The following is a 10,936-nucleotide window of genomic DNA, read 5'->3' on the forward strand; positions in this document are numbered from 1 at the left end:
CCTCCCTCCCTGGAACAGGGGGGTTTTCGGCCCAAAATTGTTTGCGGTGTTCAAAAAAAAAAAGAACGGCTTGAAAAAAAAATATTTTTCTGACAACTTTCTCACTCTCGTATCTCATTCATTTCCGATAACAAGCGTTAAGAGTACGTCCAGCCCGACCCTGAGCGACGCTCCTCAACCCCCAAGCCTGCGCTTGGCTTGTTGGACAACGCGAGACGATTTACATTTGTACAGGGTCTTTCACATCCGGGGGGAACCTTCCGAAGCATTCGCATCGTGTTCCAACATCCAAGAGGATTGACCCCAGAGGCATTTTCTGTTAAGAAATTGTCCAAATTGGGCCCCGTAAACGCCCAGTGGTCCCTCTCCCCCCACTTTTTGTTTAGAACAGCTGCTTACAGGATGGCTTAACCTCATATCCTTATAGACTTTGTGTCAGAGAGACAAGTTTCCAATATCTGGGTTGGGGGGTGGGGCAGAGAAGGGAAAATCCCTGTCTAGATTCTTGTAAATACACCTGTGGTGCTTTGTGTAAATTGTCTCAGCGGAAGCTTTCAGACCTTTTATGGCCTCTCTCTTATTCGGGTTGAGATTGATGGTCCATTTCTCCGAATGATTTGAAGGCGTTGGTTTTGACTCAAGAACCTCGAAGCTGCCTTTCCTGGAACCAGGAGAAAATGCAACTCTGTGCAACTATTCGCTTCCTGTTCCAACCGCAGAGCAGATTAACGCCAACCCTGTGCCACCCAGCCTAACCACCATCAGTGCCACATAGCCTAACCACCACCAACACCCCATCTCCCTCCACCTCCTCCTCCTCTCACCACCACCACCACTATAACCCGCATGAAACCAACCACCTACTCTCTCAACCCCCAGCCCTACCCCTCTCCTTACCTCCCAGCTCCACCTCCTTGCCCGTCATCAGAAACTTCTCCCTCATGGGTACCATTCTCACCCCTTTAAAAGCAGCCGCCATCACTCCCATCCTTAAAAAGCCCTCCCTGGACCCATCCCTGCTCTCCAACTACCACCTCATCCCCTTTCCTCTCCAATGTCCTTGAATGAGCCATTGCTTCCCAGCTTCACTCCTTCCTCTCCCACCACTCCCTTCATGAACCCCTTCCAATCGGGTTTCTGTGCCGCCCACAACACAGAAACCGCCCTGATCCAAAGTGACATTCTGTCGATCTGCGACCGGGGCTCCCTCTGCCTCCTCGTCCTCTCTACTGCTTTCGACAGTCGACCACTCTATCCCCATCCACCGCCTCTCCTCTCACCTCAACAGTTGACCGTCAACAAGACCGAGGCTCTCCTGAATGGCTCCCGTCAGCGCCCCCACACCTCAAGCGCTGACAGCATCGCCACCCATGGTTGCACACTCCACCTTGCTAAGCCAGTCCCGAACCTTCGCGTCTCGTTTAACCCTCAACTATTCTTTCCATCCGTGCCATGACCCACTCTGCCTTCCCCCACCTCAAGCCAACATACTTCCGTCCCGCAGTTCAGAGTGAAATTCAGGAACCTCCTGAGAGAAGCGTCAGCTCAGGATATCACCCAGCGGCCCGGACCGGCAGGGATCTACAGAAAAACCGATCTGCTGAGAAAAACCGGGTGTTGACACCTTTATTGCAAAGCCACCTTTATTGATACCCAGTACAAAACAAAATTAACAAGCACAAGAGAAAGTGGCAGGGCAACGCGTATCTGCACTATGCAGAACTGTGAGCGATGAGGGACTTGTTTGAAAAGCGGCTTGCTGTTGACTAACCTGTTTTATTCTGTCAAGGGTGCTGGGGTGTAGCTGATTCCCACTGCTATCTCTGAACTCAGCCATCTACCATACACTTTGGAAATGATTTACACTTTGCGTGATTTCCCCCTCTTCCACCTGAAAATAAGACGCTCAGAAACAAAATGCTCGACTGTAAAACAACTGTTGACAGTGCAAGGCGCGACTTTTAATTTAAGGCTGTGGGGAAATCAGGGGATGGATCGAGATGGCAAAGGCGGGGTGTAGCTCAGTTACCCACCCACCCACACAGGCACACACAGACTCCCTCACAGAGCTCAGGGTAGCCACACGCTCGCCCAGTGAGAAGGTCCGTCACTCAACAACTGTGACGAGTCTCTGGGAAAAACACCCTGCGGACTGTGTGTGTAATGTCACAATGCAGCAGTAGATGGCCATTCCCACACTTGATGCAAAAATGGCCCCCACTAGGGGAGAGGGGGAATCTCTAGCCCTTTATTTCGGAGGCAAGCTTTTAAACTCCCACCGCAAGTCAATCAGCATAATCACAAAATCCAAGAGAAAGGAGGGGCTCAGGCCTGGGTTAGGGGGATAGAGGGGAGTAGTCCTGGGTTAGGTGGGAGGCAGAGGGGGACAGGCCTGGGTTAGTGAGGGGACAGAGGACCTCCTGTACCCACTAAGCGCGTAGAATATCTGTGAAGGATCTTTGCGAGGTATTAAACTGGGCCTTGCAATCAGTGCTAGGCCAAGCGTCCCCCTGAGGCTGACAATCCCATTACACGCTGGACAGTCAAACAAAACTAAATCCCAATGAGTTTTCCCCCCACGTGTTTACGGACATAAAACATGGCCCCGACATGCACACGGCAGAGGATACAAAAGGTCACACCCAGGAAATAGGGTTTCAATGGAAACAATAATCTCCTGTGGCTTTGGTCACACAGTGAATGAGAAGGTTGGAGGTTGCACCAGCCCCCCCCCCCGCCCCTCGTTCTTCCCTCCCCCTCGCATCCGAATGCCCCAAATAAACATCCCAGGCCCTTGACCCAGGCCGGCTGTAAAGAAAGAGTCTGTCACATTGATGCAGCACTGTTCCTGGAGGAGCAGGGAGCTGGACTCCCACTGGCCAGGCTCCATGCCCCCCCCCAAACCCCCTTCGAAGCTCTGCTCCTCTCCCACACCAGGCTCTGCCCTCCCCAGCCAGGATCCGTGCCCCACCCCCAACACCCACCTCAAGGCTCCACTCCCTCCCCACACCACATCAGGCTCCACACTCCCCAGCCAGGCTCTGCCCCCTGCCAGGCAGCGCCCCCACCCCACCCCCACCCCGGCTCCGGGCCATTAACCGCTCAGCAACTCCACGTAGTTGGCCGGGAACATCCCGAAGCTGCCGTCGCGGCCAAAGCCGCGCCACCAGCCCTCGTCAATCATCTCGATGTTGGTGATGATGTCGTCGGGGTCAAAGGAGATCTCGGTGTCATCGGCTGCCAACGGGGAAACACAGGGAGTCAGGGCCGGGGAGCCAGTGGAGGCTGGCGAGGGCTGGGGTGATGGGGTTTAGTGTGTGTGATAGGGAGCCAGTGGAGCCTGGCGAGGTCTGGGGTGATGGGGAACAGAGATTTGTGGAGGTGAGAATCTGGGCGGCGGAGTTCTGAATGAAGTGTATTTAGTATTTAGTGGAGCTGGGGAGGGCAGCGAGGAGGAGGGTTGGAATAGTCCAGCCGGGAAGTGACGAAGGAGTGGACGAGGGTTTTGGCTGTTGTGGGGCGGAGGCGGGTAAAAAAGCATTCCTGGTCAGGGAACGGAGGTGGGGGAGAAAGGAAGTTGACTCCTGAATTGCGCATAGGTTCGGAGAGCCTGAGGGAGAGCCAGGGGAGGTTGAGGAGTTCAGACCCGGGAAGACGTTGACGGGAGTGTATGGCTTCTGTCTTGCTGACATTCAGCTGCAGGAAATTTGCGCTCATTCAGGCCTTGATGTCCATCAGACAAGCTGACAGGACATCAGTGGACTGGGGAAGTAAATTTGAGTGACGTCATCTGCATACACGTTGAAATTGACCCCATGTCTGCAGGTGGCATCGCTGGGAGGGAGCATAATATAGATGAGGAAAAGAAGGGGGACAGGGATGGAGCTTTGGGGTACCCCACAGGTGACCGGGGTGGTGTTGGTGGGGGCGAGAGGAAAAAATATTGGCCGAGATGAAATGCTGGTGGTTGGTTAAGCAGGACTTGAAACAAACACAAAAAAAAGGCAGGGGTGCACAAGGGGAGGGGTGATAGGGGTGTAGAAGGGTAGAAGGATGCACGGGGGGGTGGGGGAACGAGAGAAGGAACAGTGTGAATGGGGAGATGCTGAGAATCACTGGTACCTACCAGCTTGGTAATCATACAGCGCCCGGGCACACAGCCCTTTGTCGTTCACCTGCTCCACCTGGGCAGATGTGGTGTTTATGCCGTCCGCAGTCACCTCTCCCCCAACCTGAGGGGAAGGTGGACAGATATGTGAGCTCTGTGTGCCCGGACATACAGTATGTTACAATCACCCCCTCCAGTGCATGAGTGTGTGTGAGTGAGAGTGCGTGTGCCTGTGAGTCTGAGTGTCTGTGTGAGAGTGAGTGTGTGTGCGAGAGTGTGTGAGAGAGGCAAGACCGTAACTCATGTCAAAAATATTTGAGATTAAACGTGGATCGGGTCATGTGGGGTGGAGGATTTTATTACTGTTTTATTACTAATTTACTTACCCTGATCTTTACTCCCCGCAGACAGGTGAAGGAGTGAAAGATGCCAGAAAAGGAATATGTGCCAATCACGTGAGCACGATTGCCAACTTCTTAAAGGTAAGCTGCGTTCGTCTCCTCCCAATTATTTTGATCTACCAGACCAAATATGGTCCAGTAGTTCTACTCCCAAACGAAGCACAGGTTACTGAGCCCATTGGAATTACATTTTCCAGTTTGACTCTGGGACCTCGCTTTGCCTGGAACTGAAGTGGAACTGAAGCCTCCTCTGTCTGGCAGTGAAAACTGTGTGAAGCGAATGTCAGCATGTTTTGCTCAATCTCACAGTCAGCATCAAGTTGCCTCTGTGACCGGTTGATGTGTAAAGGCGCTGACGGGTGTAGCACAGCAGTGACAGGCGCTGGGTTAGGTGTCTGGCTCAGTGCTGGTCCAACAAGCTGGGGGCGGGGGCTGCTGTGTAGAAGCGGTAGTTATTATAATAATAATCCTTACGTTTGCTACAGCGCCTTTCACGTCAGGTGATCATCTCAAAGCGCTTCACATGTTTTCACTGTAACGTGTAGTGACTGTGCGGGTCATAGGAACCGCAGCAGCAGCCAATTTGCGCAGAGCAACGCCTCTGTTATGGTGGATTTACACTTGTGTGGGCTAACACCTAAAAAGACTCGGCAGAGACAGAAAGCTGATCCTCCACAGGTCAGGGAACCACCTTAGCCTGGTGAGGATCGGGGGGAGAGAGAGAGAGAGAGAGAGCGATCAGGCTGTGGGATTGTAGAGGAGGCTGGAATTCTGTAGAAGTGCCGCTGTGTGAAGCAGAGGGATCAGGCTGAGGTGGATATCACTGACAGCCGTGACTCTCCTGCCCTCCAGGGAGCCCACGTGACCATTAACGCCCGGGGCGACGAGGATGTGGAGCCTGAGGTCATCATGGATAAAGTCGGCAAAGCCTCAGGGGCCAACTACAACTTCCACAAGGAGTCGTCTCGCTTCCAGGACACAGGCCCACAAGCTCCTGTGGTGAGTTCCAGCTAGTGCTGTGTGTGTGTGGGGAACCCTAACAGCAGCTTCCAGCAAAGAAACCCACTCCCCCGCACCCCGCCCTTCCTTGTCCCAGCGCTCCACTCGAGCACCAGCCTGGACTGCGAGCTCCCAAGTCCTGACGTGCAGATTGAGCCAATAACCTTCTTGAGCCGGACTGGTTGGTGAGGTGCTGAGCATCTCAGGCCTCTTCTGAGAGCTGCTCACACCAAGGGGTCAGATGTTTGCTTGGGTGGGGGGTGAAGAGCAGGTGGAGGTCACTTTGGGATTGTGAGTTTTGGTGGGTTGCTGCGCTGTGAGCTGTGGAGATGGCCTCACTGTTTGCTCTCCTTTGTTTCAGGGCTCGGTCTATCAGAAAGTGAACGCCATGTCTGAAATCCACAAAACTAACAAAGACAGCTTCTGGGCACAGCAGGAGGTAAGGTCAGGCCAAAGGGAGTGGTTTCAGAGGGTGTCTCACTGTGTACTGTTAGTTTCTCTCTCTCCCCTCTCTCTGTCTATCTATCTCTCCTCTCTCTCTCTCTCCCCTCTCGCTCTCTGTCACTCTCTACCCCCACTCTCTCCCTCTCTCTCTCCCTGTCTATCTCTCTCCCCCTCCTCTCTCTTCCCTGTCCCCGCTCCTCTCTTTTGCGACCTTCCTCCCTCATTCTCTCTCTCTCTCTCTCGCTGGCTCTCTGTTGCTAGTCGATTGGGTATGGAGGAAAATGGCAGCTAAATAGGACTGAAAACATTGCTGGTAAAGGGGCCGGCACAGGCTGCACGCACGCATGCACGCACCACACACACACACTCGCAGTGATCGCTTAGAATTCGAAGTTAGCACAGCAGACACCAGACGCTGCCCTTGACCGGTCCATTGTAACGCACACCCTGCCTTGGGAAGGTGACCATTTCAGGCCGGGGCTGACCTCATACAGTAAACTTCCTAAAAGTTCCTAAAACTTCTGCTTGTTTAATTTATGAACTTTTCTAGTTCCTCTCTAAAACTCTTTGCAGTTCCCTGTTCCTGCACCATATAAAGATTCCCCTGCTCGGCCTCTTGTTCCTGTATTGTAGCTGCGTTTACTCAACCCCACTCTTTCCCACCCCCCACACACACACACACTTACGTACATAGAAACACACTCACGTACAGACACACACTTACATACGTATACACATATATATATATATACACACGCAATTAATATATACAGACTCACACCTATACACACACACACACTTCCCCATTTTTCCTGGCAGAAAAAAAACAATGTAATGTAATCTTCCAAACCCTTCAATACATTATAGGGCATGTTGGGAGAATGTTCCCAAGCGTTAGCACTGCAGACTGGATACCTGAGCTGGGGTTGGGATCCGAGGTGAGGTGGGGAAAGACCGAAAGCGCAGGGTAAAAATTGGCTGCCACATTCATCCACAAAAAAAAACACAGCGATTTAATGTAAAATCTTGCCAAGCGCCATCAGAGGTCCTCCCAACTTCATTATTATTATTGTTACAATTCTGATGTTTGGGAACCGAGCTCCCGATTAACCACAAGATCTTCTCGAGGCAGAAAGATGAGGTGGTCCGGCGTGGCGACGAGAAGAAGAAAGCGGCTTTGGAACAGGAACGTTTGGAGAGGGAGCGGAAGGACAGGGAGCAGAAGGAGAACGAGAATCGGGAGCTCAAGTTCAAGGAAAGGTCCAGTCAGATCGAAGCCCAAAAGTGAGTCCACGTGCTACATGGTTTGTGCTCCCTACACAGCACTGGAGGAGAGGACTGAGAATTATCTTTGAGCGCATACGTGTTTGAAAACGTATCGGCACTGTGCTGGGGAGACTCATTAGTAGCCGGCCAGTAATCCCACAGCTCACTTTACACTTATAAGGTGTAGTGACTGTTTTTTTGTGTGTCAGCCTGGCTCAGTGATAGCGCCATCGCCTCTCGAGTCAGTAGGTTGTGGGTTCAAGTGAATTGAAGGGAGTTTCGCCCTGTGTCCTGGCCAACAATCCCCCAAATAAAAAAAAATACGGTCACTCAATCCATGACTGTTTTGTGTGCACAATTGGCTGCTGCGTTTCGCCTACAAAATGCATAGTCTGTCCTCTTTATAGTCTATTTATTCTGTGAAGCGCTTTGAGACGTCTTGATGATGTGACAGGGCGCAATATCAAACGCAAGGAGCATTATTATTATTTTGTCAGCAGCCAGTTTGCGCACGTCGTCGCCACAGCCACACAAGGTGAAGTCTGATTAATCCTGACTCTTGTGTTTTAGGCAGTTCCAGAAAAAACAAGACAGTCAAAGCCGGGAGCATGAGAAACAGCGCTGGGTAAGTGTGGCTCACATTGACCTCGGGCAGGGTTGGGGGAAGGGGTTTAGTGGGACACATAAGCTCAGACCCTGCTCTTCCTAAATGCCAGAAGCTTTCCTGTCGTCCCAGATTACAGAACACCCATAGGCCTAGCTACATTAGGGGCGGGTGGCCAGGATAACCCATCCACCCATGGCCTGGTCAGATTGTAGGCTGTTGTTGTCTAATTGGACCCACCCAACCTTTGACTAACCTTTTATTCTTTATATTCTAACAAAATACCTTAGGGTTCCCTTTTATGTTACCCGCTAATCTTTTCTCATACAATCCCTTTGCCCCTCTTATTTCCTGTTTCAGTCTCCTCTGTACTTTCTATATTCTATTTGATTATCTTCTATCCCAATGACTCTCCCATCCTCCTCACCACTATCTCGCAGATGAAGACCAACCAGTTGCTGGTCACCCAACTCCCCCTTCTCTCCCCGCTGCTGGCCGACACAGTCAACAGTCGCTCTCCTCAGGTTCTGTTCCTCTCCCCCATAAAACCGCTGCCTTCACTCCTCTCCTCAAAAAATCCACCCTTCATCCTTCCAACTTCACAAATTACCGACCCATTTCCAACCTGCCCTTCCTAGTGAAGCTCTGGAACATGTTGTCGCTAACCGGCTTTGCTCCCACCTCTCCCTCCTCGAGACCCTCCAGTGTAATTTCCGGCCTGTCCAAAGCACAGAGGTGTCTGTGTCTGTGTTTCCTGTTGGTGCCTGTGTTTCCCGTTTATAATGTTGTCGCTGTGGCTTCGCACCTTATCTTTCAGGAGGAACAGGAGAAGGAGCATCAGGCTATAATGAAGAAAGGCATCAAGAGAAGTGAATCCATTGAGAAGGCCACGGTAACAAGACTCTTCCTTTTTTTTCCCCCACCCCGACATTCCCCAACTCCGACCTCAGGCAGAGCGCTGTGTTTCTCTGTGCAGGGAGGTGGGTGGTGCTGTGTTACTATGTGTGTGTGTCAATGTTAATATAAATACCGAGGCGTGTTTATTCCTCTACAGGAGGCAGCATCTGTTATCTCCCAGAGATCATCGAATCCCAGGAACCTGTTCCAGGATCGGGAACGGAGCAGGCCTGGAGACGCTTCACTTGCTGCCAACCATCAGCCAGGTAACGAGAGCAAGACCTGGGGGAGAGGGAGAGGGGAGAACGAGCTCAGCTCAGCAGTGAGCACCTGAGCTGTCTGTAAATGTCTAGGATCTGCTGCTCTTGTGGGTGACAGTATGTGAGGTGTTGAGAAGTCTCCCTCGATCGGCTGTGGGTGACGGCCTCCGACACTGGCTTCCCCTGGTGCTGAGGGCTTTCGTGGTGGCGATTCATACTTCGTGTTAACAGTAATAATCCTTGCATTTGATATAGTGCATTGTCCCATCGTCGAGACGTCACTAAGCTCTTCCCAGGATATATACCGTAAAGTGGTACGTGCGAGCATGCGTTTTGCGGCTGACGTTAAAGGGTTCACGTAGCAACGCTCAGGGTGTCTGTTCATTGCTCATGTCACAGCCGGCTTCAGTGTTACCAGAATAGTGCTCTGTGGGCGTGAGCGTGGGCTTCTGCACTGGCTGTGGATGTGCGAGCCTGCCTCTGGGAGGGAGAGTCTGGCTTTACGCCGTTTGTAATTATAAATAGCAAACCAGAAGCAGAAGCGTGAGATTGGGTTGCAGTTCGCACATCGTGCGGCCGGCACTTTTCAGGAAGATGGGCCGGCAAATCGGCAGCATCGGGGACCGTCAATGTATCTTGCTGCCTGCCTGTGTGTGTGTTGCTGCCTGCCTGTGTGTGTGTGTTGCTGCCTGTCTGTGTGTGTGTGTATGTGTTGCTGCCTGCCTGTGTGTGTGTGTGTTGCTGCCTGCCTGTGTGTGTGTGTTGCTGCCTGCCTGTGTGTGTGTGTGTGTGTTGCTGCCTGCCTGCCTGTGTGTGTATGTGTTGCTGCCTGCCTGCCTATGTGTGTTGCTGCCTGCCAGTGTGTATGGCTGCCTGCCTGTGCGTGCATGTGTTGCTGCCTGCCTGTATGTGTGTGTTTTGCTGCCTGCCTGCGTGAGCGCGTGTGTTGCTACATGAGTGAGTGTGCGTGCGTTGCCTGTGTGTGTGTGTGTGCGTGTGCGTGCACGTGTGTTGCTGCCTGTGTGTTGCTTGCCATGTTTTATCATTGCTTTTCCTGCCAGGGAAGCTGAGGAGCCCATTCCTGCAGTCACAGCTCAGCCAGCCCGAGCCCCCTCCCTCTCCGCCCCGCAAGGCTGTGCAGCCAGAGGCTAAAGGTTGGCAAGTCCTCGTGTGGGGCGAGTGCATGCTGTGGTTGTGGGCTGTGGTTTGGGGGCCGTCGAGCTTGTAATTCACCGCCCGCAAAATTTCATTGGGGGGCGGTGGTGGGGAGGGGGAAGTATCCCCAAAAGTAATTTCAATCTCGGTCAACAGCGGCAGAGAGGCCCGAGGTACAGGAGGATCCTCAGCCACAAGCCGAGGTGACGGGTAAGTCACAATCCCGCCCGTATTCACAATAATAATAATAATAATCCTCGTGCCTTCTCACGGCTTCAAGCCCCTCACAGGAGTTTACTGTGAAGTGTAGTGACTCTGCGCACAGTGCAGACTGTGTGTACCGCGCGCACCCAGCCTCTAAACACACCAGCCTCGTCATCGCTGGGAGCTCCCTCAATCAGACAGCATAACCATCACTCCCCTCCTCCCCCAGACACACATTCCACCCCCCCCCAGCACACCAACCTCCACACCACCTGCGCAAAGCCTCCCCCCCCACCTCTTGAACACCATTTGCTGTTTTCTCTCCCGCAGATGAGAAGGACGGAGACGAGGATGATCACAACTGGAAGTTGCACCATTCCGAAACGCTGGAGCACGAGGACCTGTACCAGGAACCACAGGAGGATATTTATCAGGATCCTGAGCAGGGATGTGAAGATCCGTCAACAGTAAGTGACTGTCAGCTCAGGGTCTCTATATGTCGTCGTCCCCCCACTTCCACCAGCGCTGTGTTCCTGTAGCCGACGGCATCTTTCAGACAGTGAGAGGAATTGACAGGTTACTTACTGAATCTCACACG

At 52.5% G+C, this 10,936-nt stretch overlaps 2 protein-coding genes across 2 annotated transcripts; one reads left to right on the forward strand and one right to left on the reverse strand.

The window, feature by feature from the left end:
* Nucleotides 1-1,625: 1,625 nt before the first annotated feature.
* LOC121851008 (drebrin-like protein) lies at nt 1,626-4,412 on the reverse strand. Its single transcript, XM_042344421.1, has 3 exons — nt 4,398-4,412; nt 4,127-4,232; nt 1,626-3,237 (listed from the first exon to the last, which is right to left on the reverse strand). Exons 1-3 carry the CDS (start codon nt 4,410-4,412, stop codon nt 3,095-3,097), a joined length of 264 nt encoding a protein of 87 aa, XP_042200355.1. The 3' UTR covers nt 1,626-3,094.
* Nucleotides 4,413-4,485: 73 nt separating this feature from the next.
* dbnlb (drebrin-like b) lies at nt 4,486-10,805 on the forward strand (the record flags this gene model as incomplete). The annotated part of the gene is given in 10 exon segments (XM_042344422.1): nt 4,486-4,590; nt 5,362-5,508; nt 5,870-5,947; nt 7,085-7,236; nt 7,789-7,843; nt 8,640-8,714; nt 8,877-8,985; nt 10,041-10,133; nt 10,291-10,344; nt 10,669-10,805. Coding segments are annotated over 10 exon segments (1,005 nt in total), but the record flags the coding sequence as incomplete, so codon positions are not given.
* Nucleotides 10,806-10,936: the final 131 nt, after the last annotated feature.

The sequence above is a fragment of the Callorhinchus milii genome, unplaced genomic scaffold (assembly GCF_018977255.1).
Source record: "Callorhinchus milii isolate IMCB2004 unplaced genomic scaffold, IMCB_Cmil_1.0 Scaffold28, whole genome shotgun sequence".
In the NCBI taxonomy this organism is placed as follows: Eukaryota; Metazoa; Chordata; class Chondrichthyes; order Chimaeriformes; family Callorhinchidae; genus Callorhinchus; species Callorhinchus milii.